General features: G+C 40.5%; 3 protein-coding genes across 10 annotated transcripts in view; 1 reads left to right on the top strand and 2 right to left on the bottom strand.

The window, feature by feature from the left end:
- Positions 1-995: 995 nt before the first annotated feature.
- Positions 996-9202, bottom strand: zgc:153039 (uncharacterized protein LOC767698 homolog). Of its 3 annotated transcripts, none has more exons than XM_034234418.1 (14): positions 8702-9202; positions 7904-7921; positions 6920-7057; positions 6735-6838; positions 6295-6496; positions 5914-6021; positions 5525-5636; positions 5172-5329; positions 4617-4699; positions 3399-3523; positions 3101-3293; positions 2837-3011; positions 2458-2604; positions 996-2337 (listed from the first exon to the last, which is right to left on the bottom strand). In XM_034234418.1, exons 1-14 carry the CDS (start codon positions 8910-8912, stop codon positions 1406-1408), a joined length of 2706 nt encoding a protein of 901 aa, XP_034090309.1. In that variant the 5' UTR covers positions 8913-9202; the 3' UTR covers positions 996-1405. The 3 variants fall into 3 exon arrangements, with proteins under 3 accessions (XP_034090309.1, XP_034090308.1, XP_034090310.1); XM_034234417.1 differs by having other exon boundaries at positions 7904-8038; positions 8702-8912; XM_034234419.1 differs by having other exon boundaries at positions 2026-2337; positions 2454-2604; positions 7904-8038.
- Positions 9203-9762: 560 nt separating this feature from the next.
- thpo (thrombopoietin) lies at positions 9763-13183 on the bottom strand. Of its 2 annotated transcripts, none has more exons than XM_034234423.1 (5): positions 12139-13183; positions 11921-12066; positions 11712-11798; positions 11402-11566; positions 9763-10754 (listed from the first exon to the last, which is right to left on the bottom strand). In XM_034234423.1, the coding sequence occupies exons 1-5, from the start codon at positions 12149-12151 to the stop codon at positions 10611-10613; spliced, it is 555 nt and encodes a 184-aa protein (XP_034090314.1). In that variant the 5' UTR covers positions 12152-13183; the 3' UTR covers positions 9763-10610. The 2 variants fall into 2 exon arrangements, with proteins under 2 accessions (XP_034090314.1, XP_034090315.1); XM_034234424.1 differs by having other exon boundaries at positions 11921-12045.
- Positions 13097-21951, top strand: part of clcn2a (chloride channel, voltage-sensitive 2a) — a 43477-nt gene continuing 34622 nt past the window's right edge. Inside the window, exon 1 of one of the 5 annotated variants that reach the window (XM_034234416.1) lies at positions 13097-14064. Coding sequence is in view for 3 of the 5 variants with exons in the window: in XM_034234414.1 (XP_034090305.1) it covers positions 17960-18010 (51 nt within the window). In the remaining 2 variants the exon portion in view is untranslated. Of the gene's footprint in view, positions 14065-17505; positions 18011-21951 lie in introns of those variants that run through there. The other 4 variants (XM_034234415.1, XM_034234414.1, XM_034234411.1 and 1 more) reach the window with 4 other exon arrangements.

Genomic DNA, 21951 nt, shown 5'->3' with positions numbered 1-21951 from the left:
ACTATAAATATATTAGTACCACTTTACAATAAAACTACCCTTATAAAGGGTTTACGAATAGTTTGTAATTCATTTATTAATTAGGTTGTCAACACTTTATAAATCATTAATAAGCTTTTATACAGCTGTGACCGGTTGCTTGCCAAATGGTGAGCCCACATTTATCTGTACTGCTAAGCCTTATATTGCCTACCTAGCTTACTCCATCTTCTTCATCAGCCAGCTTCCTTGGTATCTGTTGGTCACTGAGTTGATTCTCTCTAAGAAGCCAATATAAGGCTTAGTCCTCTTGCCAAATAGTGAGCCTGTGTTGATGTATGAAAACTATGTTAGAACTGGTTTATAAATGGTTCTTAATGATTAATAAAGTGTTTACAACCTAATTCATAACTTAATTATAAACCCTTTATGAATCCTTTCTAAGGGTAGTCTTATTGTAAAGTGGTACCAATATATTAATATATAAAAATGTTGTATGAAAGCTTGGCATCCTTATCTTGGTTGTACATGTCGGTTTCTTCCTCTAGTAAGTTTACATGTGAGGTGAACAACATTTGTTTCCAATGAACCCAATGATATGTAGACATTTTGTAGGTGATGGATATATTTTTGCTCCTTTTAATCAAGAAATAGCTACACTTAATTCAAATATGATTCTCTTAAATGGTGCTGTGAAACGATAATAAACTCTTACTACCTTATAAACAACAATTCACAGATTGAAATAGTGTCCTGCTAGTATACGAGACAACACCTGTAACATCAGATTGGCCTACTTGTTCTCAAAGTAGATTTAAGGCAGTCTTGGGACAGACCCTCTGCAGTCATCATTCTGGGCATACATCGCCCTCTGCTGGCATTCAACAGCAAAGACTGAGGAGAATCTTAGTGGCTCTCTTAACATACGAAATTGGACAAATGCATACAAGGCAATCTTTTAAAAAACACACAACAAATGGTTATTTACTTTCATGTATCTTTATTTTCTGAATTCCATTTAAAACTGTAGGAAAGAAACATGTGGCAATACAATAAATACATTTAGTATTTTTCTATTTACAAAAGTCAAAGAAATGAAAGCAGTCCCTGTGTGGCAACATTATTTCACTACTAGGGAACTGCAGGGAGCTATACTCTTTTGACCCCACAAAATGTGCAAATCACTCATTTCTATTCCACTATAGCACTATATCCAAGTGACGATGAAACAGACAAACACTTATAACTTTCAATATCCATCAGAAGTAAACTTGCTTTCACCAAATCAATTTTCTCAAAGTGCATTGATATTATAAGGAAAACATGACCTATATTAATGCAATAATAATAATAATAAACTGGTGGCAAGAGGCATAGTCCAATATAAGAACAATACCAGATCAGGCTAGATTAACTGTCAAGAGCTTTAGAGGTCAGTAGTGACCACAGGAGTAACTCCCTGGATCAGCAAAGTTGGGCCCAGGTCTCTACTCAACATGTCCACTTGGTGGAGGTAGGTACAGTAAAGGCTTGTGTCTGCTGGTGGCCGGGGCAAATACAGGAAACGCACAGCAGGCTTAGGGGCACCGTGTCTTCGTATCAAATTGTTGACAGCACAGATATATTCATCTGTCATCTGAGCAGCATTGTTGGGAAATATTTGGAAAACGTCTTCCTTCTCAACTTCCTCTCGTCTCTCCATCTCCTCGTTCAGTGCAGACTCTGCCAGATTCCCCCTCACTTTTCCTCCTCGTCTCTGCCAGTGTAGCTCCACCACTTGGTCCCACACCACCATCTGCACCTGAGCTGAAATCCTTAGCTCCTTTAGCATCGACCGGAGCTTCTTCTCCTCCTCTTTCTTCAGACTGCAACCAGCTTCCACACACAAGAAGAGGCGGAGTCGTGCATGCTTCCAGGCACGGGTCTCTTGAAGCACGCAGGCCAGCTGCAGTAAGAACAGTGAGCAGATGTCGACGTAAGCGCGGCTGTCTGGTCGAAGCAGATTCAAAGGCCACACGTCGACAAATGGCCCAGTCATGCGTCGGTGGCTATGAATCGTTTTCCCCGACACCAAGACCTCTCGGTTGAATTGGTTAAAGTTACGAGCCAGAGTCACATTCTTTCCCATTTTGACCGCGTCAGCAATCAGAGACACATATTCCTCTTCCCCAAGGTCTTTTAGGTCGTAGGCACCCCTCACATCAGGGAAGAAGGGAGAGCGTTGCTCGCCGCGGTCTATGGATGGAGTCACTGCATCAAAGCCAGTGCCTGTAGACAAGAGCATTTGACCTTGAAGGTCATCTTCAGGGATGCAGTCATCATAAAAACCAAGGACAAGGGTGTTTGGCCTCATTCCGCCTAGAAGCAAACAGACAAATGTATATTTGGATTAGAACTGTTAAGTTTGCATTTTACGTAACTATATTTCAATAATGAAAATAAAACATTGCCATAGAGTTGCAATTGAAACTTGCCTACCAAAGCCTGTGATGAAAAGCAGGTTCTGAACTCCATGTCGGACAGAGTTTGCCAGGGTAAGGTTGACAAATGCCTTTATGTTGAGATGATCCACTAGAGACAGCCAGGAGTCATAACGGCTCTGCAGAGGATCAGATGGCAACCCATCTGCAGAAACACATAATCTCAAAAGTGTGTTTAAAAGAACCATCCTGCATTAATTCTAATGTTGAATCATTTACACAGTGGAGAAAAAAAGGCTCCTTAGAGGCTTTAAAAAGCTAAACCCGATCTTAAAGCCTTCAGTAGCTGAGTTTTTAATAATGTAAAGTTTGGGTTTCATATGACACATTAACACAAAACTAGTTATGCATCCATCTTCTACCTACACAATTCTTACCAAGTAAACCCAGCTTTACATGTCCTAGTACATAGAGGCCACTCTTCTTCAGGTCATTAATAAAGGTCATGAGACCTGTACAGCTTCGAGGGTTAGCCACCATCAATAACAGCTGGGGCCTCCAGAACTTCACATGGTCCTTACGCACATCCAACATCAACAGGTACTTGCGCACCTGAGGGAATAAAGATGTGATGATGTAGTTATTCATACAAACTTCCATCATATTGTAGTTTCAGTGAGACAATAGCTTGTTTGTGACACCTGGTGGAAGATGAGCGCCTGGCTGATGTAGCCCCAGTTGCTGATAGGACCAAGGTAGTGGATAAGCATCAGCAGCAGCAGCATAAAGGCTATGCTGCTAAATGCATAAATGGCATTGATCAGGAACATCATGACCAGTGAGCCAAGAATGCCCAGCGTGCAGGTATGCCATGTAAAACAACGGAACGAGGGTCTGAAAAACAAAACAAATATCATGACAGAATGTGGATTGAAAAATACCTTTATTTTGGAATCATCCAAAAGAAAACAGAAAGCCTTCAAATATCCTGCACCGTACCTGAAGTTTGGTGCAGAAGCCAATTCAAGAGCCAAACAGGCCAGGTTCACAGCAGCATAGACCAACAAGAAGAAGATGGTTACAATACTAGCAATGGTGTTCAATTGACCAGCGAACAGCACCACCTAGTGGAATAAATAAGAAACAACAGTTTGGCTTACAGATTTTATCAATATGTTTTATATCTTGTGCTGCTCTGATCTCATTCAGGTTACAGCTACACATTTTAAACATTCACAAACACAATTTGCAATATTGTAGCAACCAAAAGTATGCAAGCCCAGAACAATGTATACGAACAATACATCACTCAATACCCAGCTGTTCAACACTGCATTCAACCACTGACACCCCCCCCCCCCCTATTTTCTGTTTTGTTTATCGCTTTTTGTATTTTTCTTCTCTGTCAAAGCGTCTTTGAGTTTCTAGAAAAGAGCTATACAAGTCTCATGTATTATTATTACAAGTCCCACAATCTAGACTGCATGAACCACCCTGTGAAACAGCCTAACTGTTTTTCATAAAAAGCTATACTATGCAAGCCCATAAACTCCAAGAATCAACAAACCTTACTATCCTTACTATCCTTACTTATCCTTACTAGCTAGGTAATATGCTTATAAGAAGTGGCATGGTAGTGAAATGAAGAGTTCACTTACTAGTTTAGCTGGAAAGTACCCTGCTCTGTCTCCCTGGGCACACCTTTCAAGCTTCATTTGACAATTGGTCAACCAATCCGAAGCAGAGTAAATAATGTTTTGCACCAAAAGATGAAGGGGGCAGTAGATCCGAATCTGACAGTGATCCATCAGATTGGCAGCTGCTAATTTATTTGCCTCAATTCCAGCTTTACTGTTCCTTTTAACTCCACACGGGGCATCACTGCATTTTCTAAACGTTACTGAAATCAACACCTGTATATTTATATAGCTTTAATAATATTTGACTGCCCTTTATTGTTCTTCTCTAGTTATTAATAATGGTTCGTGGATGGCTGTGTGTGTATTTGTAAAAAAACTCAGTTTGGAGAGTTGCTAAAAAGTAATTTTACAAGGCAAATATGTGAACAAAATCACTAAACTAACATGCAAAGAATTATGGTGGAACAGGAAGGGGGATAGAGTATAGCAATGTCAGCGTTAGTAGAGCTCAAGGAGAGTCACTCAATGTTATGCATGGAGGAAAACTGTCCCCACTCCTCACGCATTCCTAGCTTACCTGTACAAGCAGCCAGGACACAAGCACAGAGAACCAGGGGTTCCCACTCAGAGAGGTTTTCCTAACCAGAGCCAGGAAACCACCTGTAGAAATGTAAAACATTATCATAAGAAATAGTCACTGTTATTGCTCCTGAATCAGATAAACAACTGAGTCATACTGCACTCGCCCAACACACAATGAGGATTTTTGTTCTGCTTCTTCTGAGAAAAGGCAAGACTGCAAGCCATCTGTTGTCAAACGATGCGTTCCAGATGAACATGCCTCCACTTGAGAAACAAGACATGATGAAATTAATAACAAGTGTCAAGTTCTCACATTTTACATGTGAGGCCTCTTTCAACAGATGGCTGATTATTAAAACGTTGACTTAGCTTTATAAAAGACCAGCTGGAGTTTGATATGCTATGAATCAACTATTTAGCCCTGATCTTAACCAAAACAAGCAGGAGAAGCAGTTTAAATCTTCTCACTACAGAAAAAGTCGAGGCCAAATTAGCTGAATCCCCAATCTGCAAATAACTCGGCAGCAGACAAACGCAGCAATAATCTCACCAAATAGGTTGTCTTTGGAGAGGGCATACAGGATCCTGGAGGCCCCGATCAGGTTACTCATGGCAGCAGAAATGGTGGAGGAGTAAATCCCAATTGTCACCAGTGGTGGCCATATATTGATGTCTCCCAGGAAATTGTAGTCTTTTTGGAGAAGGTTGCTAAGGACAAAAGAAAGATGTTAAAAATAGACCACATTATCAAACTTAATGTGTTAATAAAGCCAGATAATTTTTAAGCATTGACATTAACCGATTTAAGTGACTACAGGGTTCTGATTTTTTTTTATTATATATAAATCAATAGCATTCAACGGAGCACTGCTTAATGTGTTTGACTGTGTGAGTGTGTTTTACCGTTCACAGGACCCCGCAACCAGCAGACTCAGCACATTGTATGTAATGAAAGTTGTAAGAACAGCAGCAAGCGTTCCTCTTGGGATGGCATAGCTGGGGTTTTTCAGGTCACCTGGAAATCAGATAACAAAAATTGATTATTAAAAACAGACTGTAATCTATTAAAGCTATAATCTGCTATACATCTGTCAAGTACTGTGTCTTCGATTGTGGGTTGGATCCACCAATTTCCCACAGTTCTAGACCTGCCTTAACTAATTTTTAAAGGCTTTTCTCCAAGAGGTTGCAGAACAATTTGGTTTACATTTATTATTGATGTGAAATGTACTTTACTAAATCCTTTTCCCTCAAAGAATGTATTTATTGAGGTTGTTTGAAAGCCATCTTACCTGACATGTTGGATCCTGCCATGATCCCAGTGCAGCCATTGAACATGACTGCAAACACTTTGGCAAAACTCATCATGGCACCAGTGGTGTAGTCTACTGTGTAATTGGCTAGAAGGAGTGACAGGAGGCCGGATTAGTTATACAAGTAAAGGCTCACTTAGACAAACTAACAGGGATTTCTGGCATGCTACATACATTGTTTGCTTCTTCTGCTTAAATAAATCAAGTCCTCGATTAACATATTAAAGCTAACGTAATCAAAAGGCTGTGTTTTCTTCAGAACAGGTCCAATATTGTTTAATAGGTTTTATATAGGTTTAAGATGATGAAAGCATAAACAATTCTAAGTTAATACATCTGACAATATGAAACAACACTTACGCAATAGATTGCCCTCAAAGGTGTGGCGCCGGAAGCCAGTATAATTTGCGGTTCTCGTGCTGGTACCGTTCAGCCCAGAATTCCCAGGCAACATCACCACAATGGGCCCCACAATGATAAAATTGATGAAGATAGTAGTCAAGACTACGACGAATATGATGACGATAACAAAGGTGGCTTTGGCATATATGTGGGCTCCCACCTGTAAGGACAGGCCAGTTGGATTTAAGAGTTATCAATCAATCTTGCCTTGATGACAATTACATTTAAAAATTGTCATTACTTGTGGCCTATGGACAAACTTAACAGTTTTCAAAACTCCGCTAAAAGTTGAATTAATCATCTAAACATATTGTGAAAATTACCAACAACAAAAGCATCTAAAAAAAAGTTTTGTATAAGCATGTGCAGTACAAATAATAATAATAATGAAGTCTCACCAAGCAGACAATGAAACAAATGAAAAGCAAGGCAGTGCCGTACAGCAGAGACCACCAGTATCCTGAGGGCAACACCTGGAGACCTGCGACAACTGCAGTACCCTCTGAGGGACGGCAAAACAGGGTTTATTGGTATATCAAAACACTCATGCCAAGATGTCACACCATGCCCTAACATACTTTACCTTCTGGGATGCCAAAAGTAGACATGATCGCCTCAACCAGACCCAAAACATAGAGAGCACTGCCGCACACATTGGCAAAGAAAAACATGATCCCAATGCTGCCACCAAACTCTGGACCAAGGGCTCGGCTGATCATATCTGGGGATCCAAGTTAAGGGATTATTTGTGGAAAAAACTACGATTTGACAAAATATGTTAGGTTGATAGACATTAGGGCTGAACGATTAATCGATCTTAAATCGAAATTATGCGATTATCAAATCGCATCATTTCGATGCGATTTAAAAAAAAAACTTTTTTATTTTCTTCTTGTGTGTCAGTCATCCACACCAATCAGAAGTGCTGTGCTCCACATGTACCAGCCATTGTTAACCAATCAGAAGTGACACATGATAGGTGATAGACAGATTAATCCAATCACCTGCCAAGTATTTTTGAAAGTGCCTGCCCTTTCCAAATGGCTTCCAATGGAGCTTTCCTAGATGGTTTGGTGAAACAAACCATCTGAGTCAGGTTAGTAATGCTCCATCACATGTTTTACATCTATTACAGAGTGAATCTTAAACTGAAGCTTGACTTTAAAGCAACCCAATGGAAGTTTCATGTACATTTAGTTCTTTCACAGCTCGGGCTGCGGGGGTGCTTGAGACGGGAGCACGTTGATACGACCTTCCTAGCCGGAGATATGGCCGCATTTTACAATAAACTTCCGTTGGGTCGCTTAAAAACAAATATCGCAAATCGAATCGTAATATCTGTCAGAAAAATCGCAATTAGATTATTACCCCAAATCGTGCAGCCCTAATAGACATGGTTACAGATCAACCACCTGACAGATTTAGACCAAACGCAAGCCACACAGTTGTGGATAAATCAAAACCTGGGAAGAAATTAAAAGCAGGAACTTTTTTCCCTTAATCCATTAGACAGGCTTAATCAACAGCATACACCCAAGTGAGGCTTTTACACAGCAGCAAAGGATACAGTAGGCTCCTCCAGCATCTAAAGCCCCATTGGTGGAGATGGCACAGACGGAAAGCACTGTCATTGTGATAATTAGGTAGGCCACTAGGAACATCACAATGGACTGATAGACCCCTGCTTGACCCACAACAAACCCTACATGAGATGGTAGGAGGAAATCGGATTAGTAATGTAGACCAATGTTCAATTTAGGCCTGAAGCGTTACTCTGTTTGCAAGTTACATGCAAGATCATTTTACCGATTTAATTTGTTTAAAGTAATTTAATCATATTACATTATTCCACCTGTGTCTAGTGATGGAATTAAGAGTAAATTACCTAAGGTTCTTGGGAATTTGGACAATTCATTGGACCAAACCAAATAAGCAAGCTGAAGTTGTTATCATGGGTGCTGGGAAACTTTGATTAGTATTTTTCACATTTTAGCTAAACATTACATTTATCATTGATAAAAGACAACGGATACATGAATATGTAGCTAAGAAAATAATGGATAATAATAATACAATGTTGACACATTTAAGTGATATTATTTGCATTTTATCTGGACTTAAATGTAGTTATGGTAGTCATTTTCGAGGCTTGCAGCCACTACTAAAATTAATATACAATTTCCTTGTAAGCCTCCACCACCTGACTATTAAAAAAGAGAACACACCACACCGCCAGCCAATTTAACCGGGAGGAACCTTTTTCAAACTATTCGTTCATTTATACATTTGTTCAGTCTAACACAGCATTTCTGGGAAATTAATAATCAAACCAAAGTTTAACATTTATTTGCACTCTTTTACTCACCAATTCGCAGAAATACAACGACGCTAAACATGGACAGTAGCGTTGGTACGACCACGCCAAACACCACTCCGAGCTTCCGGTCGCCCTTCTCCTTGGCCCATAGACAGCCTATGCCCGCCTTGGCCTTGCTATGGTCGTGGACATTTTCCGGCTCCGGGCTGGTGCTTCCGCTGGTAAGTCGGTAATGTAGAAGAGGAGTCTTTTCCGACATGGTAGATACGTTAGTAATAATTAACGATACATTCAACTCGCTGGTTTTAACTGAACAGCACAGTTTCAACCGGCCGTCTTCTTGCTAGCTATGGTGACATTTTCTAACGTTCGAATCAGCAGTTAGCTAACTTAGTCGAGTAACCGTCATAAACCTCCACCTACCCTCATCACCTTCTGCAAGTAATGAGGGAGGGTGTGCTCATGATCAGACGACACCGCCTCCTGTAATGGGCTCATCCAATCAGTTCTAGTTTCTCCTTAATTAATCCACCGGTTACTTTGTTTAGCATTTAGCTAGCCCAAACACGCTAGCTAGCCTACCTACATAACTACCTTTTGCAGTTTCCTGCCTGAAAGACTGGAACAACTTTCTTTTGAATGTGTAACTACACTGTCATTTTAACGTAGTTCCAAACAGCTCTGTTGCGTTGTCTTTGTGGATTAAAACATTGCATTGATTGAATCTCATTCCTATGCATGAGTACTTATTATGCAGATCGGCCCATTTCAGAATAATATATTATTTTCTTTATAAATTAATGACTTTGTATGCTGCAGTGTAGCTTGTGAATGCTGATTCAGGTGTCACTAAAGTCTTATTTAATCTTATTACACTTCACATTATTAATCCATCCAAATCTGCAAAGTAATTTAATGTATTAAATTGGGGTAGAAGTAAAAAGTAGCAACAATAGGAAATACTCAAGTTAAGTACAAGTCTCTTTAAAATTGTCTTATGTGCAGTACTTGTGTAAGTTTAGTTACTTAACACCACTGCTAACTACCTAACCAGCTAACTAACTAAGCACAAAATAAATACAATAATTATTCCATAAATGGCTGTATAAAATCATAGTTTATTGCATATTATATTGTTTTGATAAACAACTAAATAATGTCCTCTTAAAATGACAAATCTGGATATACATATACAAATTCACTGAGGCACGCAAGATACATTTCCTAAATTAAAATATGAAATACATAGAAAAAGGCACAAATCTACAGCAAATCAATAAACTTTAAAATAAAAAATGTAAACAGAGATATCTAAAAGTGCAATGAGAATAAACAGTTGCTCTCTAAATTCATACCAGGAACACTTGACCAGTCGGCATAAATCCCCAGTAAGTGAACTAGATTTTTCAAATTAAGCAAATGTGCAAGGGCTTGCAGTATTTGGATATAAAACAATGTGAAATACAACTATTTGCAACTGGATGGTTTGTATGTTTTCCACAGCTTTGCAAACCTTGCTACCACTAAAGATCACAACAAATCTGAAAAATAAAATGAATCCAAATCAGGTTGACTTTTTGCAGATTGTAGGCTTGTAATAGTTCCATTGGCTGAGAACAAACTTTAAAGCATCCATAGTTTAGTAGATTCATTAAAAAGAACTGCCTTTCAGTTATACATTCATTTGTCCATGATACTCTAATTGCGCTTAACGACCAGCAGTAAAGGTTGTATTTCTTCTTTATCCTCTTAAAAAGTTATACATTATATAAATAAAGCAAACTTTTCACCTATACAATATTTGAGATCTACAACAAAGTGCATACACATGTGGAACAGGGAAAGGAGAATATCCAGATCTTTCTGACAGTTTTGCTCTGTTGGATTTTCATTCTTCTTTTATCGCCCTGGGGGGAGCAGTTTGAAGAACATTAGGTCCACTTTATTTGTTCATATGTTAATTGGAATTGCATCTGTCTTCCAGGTTAATGACAAACCGCTCTAGTTTGCCTGAGATCAGTTGGTTGTAGTTCAACAGGACTGTGCTCAGACTCTGGGTGCTTCGAGGAACACATGACAGTCCTGGACTCACTGCTGGCCCCTGCTGGTCCAAACAGAAAAGATCATTGTTATAACAAAACCGAACATGAACAAAAGTGAAAGAGGCCATCCGTGTTGCACTGTGTCTCACTGGGAAAGTATGCACTGCTATCTTCTTCTTGTCCTGAGGAAGGAAGGCTTGGGGTCACTAAACATAACATCATCACTCCCAGGGCACATAGTATCTAGTAAGTCACAGATTTATGAGAAGCCAGGATATTTCCACACCAGAGGAAACTGATAATGGCTCTAAATCAGTGAGAGAGAACTCCATCAACACGTTTTCACTCACTTTGTGTGAATGTTCTTGCCAGATTCTGTCTGATATCAGGCAACATGTGATCAACACACTGATGCATTTATTTGCCTTTCTTTTTGTGTGAGTTGCAGACTGAGTTAACTTTGATTTGGTGATTTACAGGCTAAAAGTTTCCAAGAAGCTTTTTATTTTCTATATTGTGTACAACTTGATTTTCTAAATTGTGGATTAGATATTTAAATTATTATATGTATCCACAACATTCAGACATTTTCCATCTAAATCAATAGTAGTTTTAACCTCCACATGTCTACTAATCTCCAACAAATCACCAAATCATTGCTTGTAATCTTATTTGCGTGCAGTTTGTCACTGTGACTGCCACCTACACTCAGCTGAAGCTGTGTGAGAATGAGCAGGTAGTTGTTGATGTTGTTCTCCAGTCTCTGCAGAAGTGAAGCAGCACATCCCGGCTGGCTTTGGGCCTTGAACACCTTCACACTTTCAACAAGAAGCTTCAAGGATGCAATGATGTCTCCTCTCTTCTCCTGGTCCTGAGGTATACAGAAATATGTTTTAGAGGACAATTTAGAAGACAATCGTATTTTTAAAGACAAGTTAATTCTCATTAAACCAATAGTAAGCAAGCAAGAAAAGCATTGTTTTGAGGATTTTGGACTCAACTATGTGCCAACATACTGATCTGTTTTCCCAAGATGCTACGTGAAGCTCGGTACAGGGTAGCTGAACCGGGGTGGAGAGCGTTGTCGAGCCATAACATTCACTCTGCAAGGAAGGGAGACATGTAGGAGACAATTGATAGATAACTTGGACTAGGGAGAGACAGGCTGATGGGAGACATGGGTGAGAGAAGCAGAGAAATGTTGGTAAAATGTATCTATCCTCACCAGTGCACTCTTCAGCTCTGCCACAATGTTAATAGCCCGCCTGGCACCTTTATTACACACAAATTCTATGGGTTTTGTCTCAGCATCCCGCAGTTCAGAGGCTACCATAAAGAGCAGCAGGAGTCCTGGGCAAACACAAACACACACTAAGCTAAGGTGCCACAAGTCAGCTTGTACATAGCATTAAAATCTTCGTAAATCAAACCTTTCAGACTCACTGCTTAACGCCATGCCCTGCTTGGCCACTCCCGATGAATCCACATTTGTTCCATTAAGAAATATGCCAGGTGGATAATTCCCTGTGTCCTCTGTAGAGGAGCTGTGTGTCCTTTTTGTCTTCTCCCCACTTGATATCCCACCTTCTCATTCAGCAGTCGGAAGTGCAAGTGTTATCTGGAGAACAGGATGCGCATCAACTTTCCTGCTGCTCAGCATAACAAAATGTTACAGACTGAAAATGGCTTTCATTGATATTAGCGGGACTAGTTTGCTTCTCGTTTGGCCAGGGTTGGCTTTCCGGGCGTTGAGTGGGCTGCACTGCTGACTAAAAGGTTAATGATTTATTATTGTGAAAGACTCCATTTGCAAAGCTAACATCAAAATCCCGCCACTACTGCTGGAGACTATTTACCTTATGGCACAATTTGCTCCGGCCAATAGAGGTAGCAGCTCAGGTTCAGAATCAGATAATTCACAAAATTGGTGTCAGAGGAAGCTACAGCCCGCAGTGGGAGGCCTTTTTTCTTCATTATAGGTGTTTTATACAGCTTGTTGGTTGTGTTTTAACTGTGTGTGTAATACAAGTTAGGCCTGCTTGGAAAATAGTAGTATAATTATCTAAGGTATAAGTGTACCAGATGGACAGATTTTGTTCATATTATAATTTTGTAACTTATTTTGTTGTTATTCCACTTAGATTTTCTCTAAGTGGAATATAAGTGCTTCATGTATTCTTACAGGCTTCTGTTCTTTGCATGGGGGACAAGGTGAAATCACTGACTGAGTGATTACCCTTCAAAGGATTGTTTAACAGCCACACTTGCTGCATTTATCACCCAGGAGAAGAATTGAACAAGCGGTCTTCACCCGGATACACATCCCTCGGGTTGTAATGCCTGGAGGGCACAGCTGGAAGAGGCGATGGGCTCCAATTCAACTGACATGTGGGGGGTTGAGGAGGTATATTAGCTGTCAACGACATGGATAAGAGAAAACATGAGGCAATGCACCATCCATCCTCATTTCAGACACACTGTTCAACACCATCACCCCAGCCCAGCCTGGACATTGACTGAGCCCCTGATCATTTCTATTTTGCCCAAGACGTTTATTTGTGTCATAATTAAGACGCATGCTCTCTAATATTAAACCCCAAGAGTGTGTGTGCTGTCACATACAAAAAGAGAGAGGAGGAGAAGCAGAAAGGAAGAGAGAAGAGAGCTTCAACACTTTACACGTGCTTTGCGTTCTCCCCTCCAAGCCTCCTGCTATCTCTGCCGACAAACCCCACCGCCGTTAATTAAGACGAATGCGCGCCGCGGCTCCGCAGACAATGACCGGAGCACATGGATTTTTGCACACGAGGATCAAACTGCGGGCCATGGCACTGACGGTACCAACATTGCATCACGGACACGACACCCGGTACCCCGCTGTCCTCTCCCACCTCAAGTGGAACAGATGAGTAGACTGTAGCGTATTTTCCTAGAGTTTATTTGCCTCACAATCCCATTCAGCCGCGCTCTCATACTGCTAGATCGTGTTGCTCCTGGTCTCCAAAACAGCCAGCAGCTGCCTGCTCCGCTGTGCGCTGTTTTGGAGGCGCAAAACCGGTAATTACGCGCCGTGTTGACAAGTTTGGCGCGGTGCTGCATGGTTTGCGCATCAGCGACTGGCCAGTTTGTGGGATCTACCAAGATTTTTCTCCGGTGGAGTGAAGTGTGATTTCCCCGGGAACCATTCGGAGACCTTCGTTGCCCGATCACAACATCCATTAGTGTGCTCACTGCAACCTGTAGCTGTGTGCCCTTTAATTTCAGTTTGTATTCCGCCAAGGCACAATGGAGGGACACAGCTGACGGTTTTGAATCCGTAGCCCGAGGAGAAGAGAAGAAAAAGGAGGAGGAAAACAGGGGAAACCGTAAGTATGTTTCCTCTCTCTTTTTCTCTTCAAAGTGAATAATGCATTTGTGTCTCCAGAACTTTGTCCATATCTAGCTCAAGGGCAAATGGTAATTGAAGGTCTGATTGTGTTATGGTGTATTTGCTGCTGTCCTGAGGTCATTTTGTGATTTTTTTTCTGTCAGGTGATGCCAACATGAATGACATTTGAAAAACTTGCCATTCAAAACAGAAAGGGTGGTTGTATGTTGCCACCAATGACTAATTTCATTTTAATTCTGGAGAAGTATTGCAGTAAAATATATGAGAAAATGCATACATTCATGCCTTTTGTAGCTGTGTTTTTCTTTCACTGTTACTTTCAGGCCATGATGAAAACAAATAAATAATGGAAGGTAACACATTTTCTGAGACTTTACCTCTGACCAACAACCAAGACTTAGCTCTCTCTACAATGGCACACAATTAATTTACATCTAACTATACCAATCCATCACCTATTTTAATCACAACTATTAATTATTCAAACAATTTTTAATAAGCCCTGGTAAATGGAAGTGCCTATTTTCTCATGCACTGTCATCGTCGCATGGATGTTTATTTCTTTACAGAAGGACCATTGATCTTTTTGTTCACTATGATACAGGCCTGGGGTTATGTGTTTCTTGCTTTTGTATTTTTTTACCAAACCTCCATGCAAAGGTGGGTTTATATTTCTAAAGAGTCCTGTAGAGATGTGGGTCAGTGTGCTGCTGCTCGGGGCAGCAGATCACCTAGTTATTTGCTGTCGGGGCCACTGTACCCCTTCCTGTCTGTCTGTGCCTGCCAGGCCCAGCTCCCTAATAAAATGAAGTCAGTGACACTCTTTACCCCCAGTTATGAGAGAGGGAGATAATATGAGGACAAGGTGCATACGAACCTGAAGTGCATGAATAATGAAATGTTTGAATTATGTATTTGTCAGTGTTGGCTTTTGGGTGAAATCCCTCCCATCACTCAGCGGTCTCAGAGGCCTTCGTTCATTCAGGTGCATGCCGACCAGGGCTTTGAACTAGTTGCCTTGCCAACAGCCAATCATTCGCAGGGTTGTGTGGGACCGTTTTATCTGTCAGCCAGTCACAAGCAATGACTCCCAGAAGAGTGAAGTCTTTTAACCTGTACAGGATTAGAGAGTTTGATATTCAAATGAAAGCCGGCCTGAGACCAGTTGAATGCATTAGTGACCTGCTGCTTTGGTTGTACAATTTAAAAACAATGTTCGGAGTAAGTATTGGTAACAAAGTATACTTGTTGGACTCTGAGAAAGTTATGAACTCCAGAAATGTTTAGTGTCCTGCATTTCTCATCCAGCTGAGGGCATATTGGCAAACATGAGGGATGTTTGGCTCTTGGAAAAGCAGCAGCAGTGAATCCTTGGAGCACTATCTTTCAGGTGTGAGTCTCTCTTGGCACATCTTCAGTAATAGATTTCGCAGCCAATGAGTAGCACCTCCGAAAAGCTTTTTTTTGATGAAAGCCCAGAGGGTCAGGGGCGGTTCTAGGGAGGGGCCAGGGGGGGGCAGTGCCCCCCTAACACTGACCTCTGACTTCCCTGTGGCCCCCCTAACAATGAAAAGTTTTTTTTAAAAAAATTTTTTTTAAATGTATATTTTCTGGTACTCGGTTTGCCAAAAACCGCAGGATTTTGTTGCTGTAATGTGAGATTGTGCAGACACCCTTATGTAAAGTAGAGATGTAACTGTTCATTGCCTTTATTTTTATATAAATATGGTGTTAGTGCAAACATTGCACTATAACTTAAGCTGAAGCAAACAGTAATAACTATAAGATCTATCTGAAATAAATAAGTGCACTGAAACAAATACCAATAACTGTATTGCATTGTTTTCTTATGCGCAATTACTTCATACTGTCTAGTTCTCTTTTTCGTCCTGCATTTATTGTGCCCCCCTCAGAAAATAACTGGCCCCCCAGTGCCCCCCCCCCCCCAGTTCAATTGGTCTATAACCGCCACTGCAGAGGATATAGCTCAGAGTATTGAAATACATGGCATCTATGAAAAGGAAGTGATCTGAGAATATAGCAAACCTTCATGTGGGAGCTTTCAGTGTTGAATACATGTTCTCTGAGGTGATTCTGCAAGCTCACACACAGACACTGAAGTCCCTTTTCACACATGCAGTCTAGCCCTGAAATGTTTATGGAAATGTCCTGAATGGGGTCATATATTACCTTTTTATTATATCGATAAAATGGAATCGCTTAGAAGACTATACCTCATTCTTTATTTTATAATATACCAATTTGAAAATCTACTTGAATACTGAACATTTTAAACTCAAATAATATAAATGCAAAACCGATTTGATTATTTGGACATTTATAATATAACTCCAATTGCTTAGCAGACTCCAAAGGCTTTTGTTTTTGTTATTCTTCCTTTCTTGCCCTAAATGTTGTTATTTGATGTACAATATGTTGTATTTTTATATTATATTTATAATTAATAATAATATTCATATTATGAGCTATGTCTCTGTTGAGCTTTATGGCTATTGGCACAAGTGTTGCATTACCGCCATCTACTGGACTGTCCCTTGTCCCATCTATTCCGGCATTGCCATGTCCTGTGTGAAAGGTGCAAAACAAAGATGTTCCTGAATACAGTGCATTTGTGAACACCAAAAATCACTGGTTCCTTTAAAGGTTATTCTTGTAATTTACAGAGAAACTAGTTGTGAAAGAGGCTAAACACTCTAGACAGTTGTATGGCATATAGCGTTAACAGGGCATGTTGTGGTGCCCATGAGCATGACACATCACTGCAAAAATACTTCTTATGGGGCTGTTAGGTCGCCAAGAAGACTTTTGTCCACCAAGTGTCCCCACTTGAACATGAGGCAATCTTTAAATTCCGACATGAAGCTTTAATACTCATTCTCATTCTGTTGATTACAGGTTTGTACTGATGCATGACCACCACCAATTTTGTTCTGAGACTCTACATTTGTAATATATAGCTTGCAAAAGGAGGTAATTTAATACATATAGTTGCATTATGTGATTTCTAAGACACATCAAATGTAGGGAGCTTGGCCCAATGGGAACCAAAAGTCAGTATTTATTGTCTTCTGCTGCATTGACACAGATCAATCTTTACTTGTCTTCTATGAGACCCATGTCTAAGAGGGAGGCCAACAACTAAAACATATTTTAATGGATTGGGATTCGAAAAGATTATCTGAAATACAGAATTATAAACTGATTTACAAAAATTGTACCACTCTCCTTGAAACTAGGCATCAAGGTGAGGTAATGGCTACTTATAAAGACACTAATGGGTGCTCAGAAAAACTTCTTTATTCGCTTACTACCGCGATTTTATTGATGTTGTAGATGTCTTTTGACATTGACAAAGCCATGCATCCTCCTGTAAAAGCCTCACCCTTGTGAATTACTCATCACACTCAATCACAATCAATCCAGTGATGACTCAAAAAGACAGTTGAAAATACCACGCAAAAAACATCATACCTTCACATCATAATTAAACACATCTGCACAAACACACAACTACTAAACTCCAGTTACTCCAGAGAGAGACAGCAGCACAGATAGTGGAGGAGGAGGCGGTGTTTAGCAGTCAACCCGCACCAGCGCTGCTGCGAGGCGCCAGCTACTGAGATACAGCCTGCTCTCATCTGACACACACACCCACACACAAATAAACACACACACACACACACATCGAGGTAGCGGCGGCGCTTTCCATCATGCAGGAGGGCTGATAATAAGAAACCTGTTACACGCCGCTCGTGTGATGGCAGGCAGTCGCGCCGGGTCGCACACTAATTAGCGCGCGCTCTCGTGGCTCCCGGGAGTTTCGGATTGGGTGACTTTAATGAGGATATTGCGGCAATGGTGAAGGACAAGGCCGAAAACCGGACGCTTCAGTATCAGCAAACTTTGGTGAGTTTCGGATGAGGTCATAGTAGATGATGCTTTCAGTCATCTGTCAGTCATGTATCGCTGTCATGGAGGCCGGTTTGGCCGCAGGATGGAGGCTCAGCTGCTGCTTGCTCAACTGTGTCCTGTTCGAGGGAAAGGATAGCTTTTTATGGAATATTCCAATAAGATATCAGAATAGCTTTGTCTTTGTTGGCAGATTGTGTTCCCTTTGTGTATGTTTCACTGCAGCTGCTGCTTTTCATTCATTTACCTTGATCCACAGGTGTTGCATCAATTTTTGCCACTGCATGCTTTTTATAATTCAATTTAGACTTAACCAAGTCAGAACCATTTGCTATCCTCAACAAAAAAAAAGCATGTACAGTATGGCTATCTTATGTCAGGCCTAACGGGTCATTATTAAGATGTGAAAGTCACTGAAATATGAGATTAAAGCTTTACTCTGCTTACTGAACTCTAATGTATTTTGCTCATGTCCTGTGTCGTCCTTATCTCCTACATTTATCCTGCAGATCTTGTCCCTTCTCATGCCCCCTCATGTATTCTTCTATCATCTTCCCCTCAGCCCTTCCTGCTTTTTAAAATTGACCCTTTACTTATGAACTAAAAGTGGAGTGTTTCTGAATATTAATTGCTTCATGCACCAGTTTTCCCCACTTATGTCCTGGCTGACAATGATACCCTGGAGCACTCCACGCAGGGATATGTATATTCAGATGAAGGGACAGACAGACAGGATGGCAGTGAGGCAAATCAGTGGATTAAACTGTCCTTCCACCCTAATTTGTGAGTCTGACAGTTATCTATCATCTTCCTTTCTTAGTTTGTGTATATATTTTCACATGTGAAAAATCTGTTAGTATGTTTTTGTGGTATATAGGTATTTTTTCGGCTTTCTGTTGTGAAGATCAATGCTGCGCTGTATGTCTCAGTGCAAAAATCAATAGTTAATGTAAAATGGCAGTCGTCTCTGAAGATTGGAAGTGGAACGTGTCGTCTGCCCCATCCCTTTCCTTTGACCAGCACTCAGATCAATGGCTTTATCATTCACTCCCTGCATACCAGTCCATTCCCCCTAAAATAAATGTGTGTTTCTGCACATGCAAGCAATTTTGCTGCTTGTGCCTCAATACTTTCTAAGTGTAAAGCTGCAGCAATATTCATCAAATACCTTCCCTCTGGTAAAACAAAGCATCTGGGTTTTCAGATAAATATTAACCACAAATTTAAATAGGGAAGGCTCACAGAGTTTATGCCTGTAGCTGCAGTCTCAAATTGGATTTTGATGTTGACAAAAGGATCCTCTGTCTTCTATTGTTTGCCATCAGCAAGATTTAGAGGACTTTTAGTCATGTGGTGGTTTGAATTTCTTGCTGAACAGAACAACGAGCTGTGCGACAGGACTGAGCAGATGACATGATGCAGATAGAGAAAAAATAGAGATGCATCTGATAACTTCTCCACCAGGAAGCGGCACATAAATGTCATATCATTCACAGCTACTGTACTAAAATAGCCATTTCCCTCCAGTATTTAAACTTTTCTGGCTTTCACATGTTATTTGATTTTCTGCTAATTGCCAGTCATGTTTACCAAAACAAGAAACTAAAATATCTATTTGTTTTATGGCTGGAGTTGGTGCTGGAGTTTTACAGTCAGTGAGCATTGCTGTGAAAATCCATTAAGATAAAATATGGTGGTAAATTATAAACTTATCAAATAAATGAGATGAACGGCTGAATAATTGATTTAATTACATTGCAAATGACCGTGATTACATTTCCCTTTGTGCAACATCAACCACAAAGAAATCAATTATTTCATATGTAAATCATACCCATTCATAAATCGTACAAAGCAGCACTCATGCTGTTCAGTATTTTCTGCCTCTGCACCAAACACATTTTTTTTAAAAGCATCCCCACTCCTCTCTGAACTCATTATCCAAAGGCAATAGTAAAACGGAGAATAAATTGGCTATTTATAACCATTCAGATAGTCATGATTTAATCAGTGTGTAGGAAGCCTTTTTAGGCAGCTAGCTGTTTTTCTCATTCCTGTGTGGAGATGCAGAGACTGACAGTTGGAAAGCAGCCAGGGTTTGGTGCATGGGTCACTGACCTCTACAACTACTGTCAGGTGCAGTGTCTGCTGGGACAGAAGGCAGTAACTATGTGGTTTAATCGCCGGGCATGTCGTGGGATAGAGGGATAGAGCAGTGAAGAAGACACAGACCAGAGATTGAATTAAAAAGAGACAGACGATGTTGAAGTGCTGTAGCCTTCCAACTGAAATATTTTCAAAAGCTTTTTTCAGAGGTGTAGGAGGTCTCCATGTGTCATTCAGAAGCGTGGGCTTGTTTGCTTCATAGGTCTTGCATGTGTATGTTTGTGTAGGTGTATACCTGCCTACACGTACGTGGAAATAAGTGGTTATGGTGAGTCTCTGTTGGAGCAGATGTTAGGGACGCCATGTTCATGTCCTAGCAGCGGGAGGCTTGAGGATACGACTACTGCAGGAATCAAAGTCACGATATACCTGAAGAGGAAAGCCTCCAACCCACACCTCGCGTCCCCCCATCCCCCCACTCCTCGCCACAGGGCACTGCAGCACCGGGGAAAACATACACAGCACACAAGCTGCCGGCCTTTCTGAATGTATGTTTTTTGAGCAACCTGCTGCATTGACTTTCAAGACTCACCGCCTTTGTATCTCATTCCATATGTTCATAAATATTTAAAGTCACAATACTTGTAAGATTTGTGTGAACATAGCAGTCTCACTGGGCAAAGTATCATTTGTATTCTCCTGCGACACGTACATTATTGCTACTTTGCACTGTGCATCACAGACACAGATTGTCTCCTGAAGAGCAGTGAGAAAGCACTTTGTCCAAAAAGACTGGACTGTGAGATCTGTTGCCTCGCTCTTCTCTTTTGCATTGTTTGGTGGAAAGTGTCACAGAGCAGTTGGGTTGGTATAAATAAGCATGCTGTTTGGTTCACTTCCATCACTTTGGAGGATTTCTGTTTCTTGTAATTAAATGTTGTTAACATAAATCTCATCAGCATTTAGTGCAGTTACAATGTGAAGCTTTATAAAGAAAACTCTGACATTGTGAAAAGGATTTGACTGTCACATACATCCTGTTGTATCTCAGCATCTTTCTTTTCCTCTCTCACTCTCATACTCACACTCACATAATAGCGCTGTCTCTGAAGGGGGGTCTAGTTCTTCAGAGTCAGCACTCTGTCGGTTTCTCCCACACGGAGGCTGGCTTAAGTCCATTTCAGTTCCTGTCACTTCCGAGTAGTGCTGTTACCTGCCAACGGCCAACTGCAGAGACTGCAGACAGACAAAATCCATCACTGTTCAAATAGACCCTGCTCATTGTACTGTTGAGGGTACTCGCTTATCAAATAACTAACTGCCAAGATACAATATACCTGTGCCCTCTGTTATTAAAACCCCTCAGAGGATGTAGGGCCTAATCAATTGTATAATAAACATTCGTTAATAACCCACATTGAATAGCTTAGAAATATTGAGATCTTGAGAAAAAATTATTGAAGTATTATTTAGAAATATTACTTATGCACAATAGCACTATTATGCTCTTGTTAGGTAAATATAATGAAGTAAAAAATTATTTCTTTCTGAGGAACATAATATAGGTGACGCAGCAGGTAGATCAGGACAAAATAACCGCAGCGTTGGTGGTTTGATGGCGAGGTGACCTTGAGTCTTGCATGATCAAGGTCTTGATGATTTCTTCTGATGGAAGGTGCTGCCATCGCTGTTTGAGGGGTTTTGTGAGTAAAAGCAATGTACCGTATATTCAAATGAAGTAAGCGAATAAAAAATAGCATTCAATAGATATACTGTACTACCTCCAAATGTTACCGCATTAGAAACGTACATTCTTAAAATGTAGATACCAC

This window comes from Gymnodraco acuticeps, unplaced genomic scaffold (genome assembly GCF_902827175.1).
Source record: "Gymnodraco acuticeps unplaced genomic scaffold, fGymAcu1.1, whole genome shotgun sequence".
Taxonomy (NCBI): domain Eukaryota; kingdom Metazoa; phylum Chordata; class Actinopteri; order Perciformes; family Bathydraconidae; genus Gymnodraco; species Gymnodraco acuticeps.
Note: the sequence above shows the minus strand (reverse complement) of the source record. Positions and strands in the feature narration are given on the sequence as shown.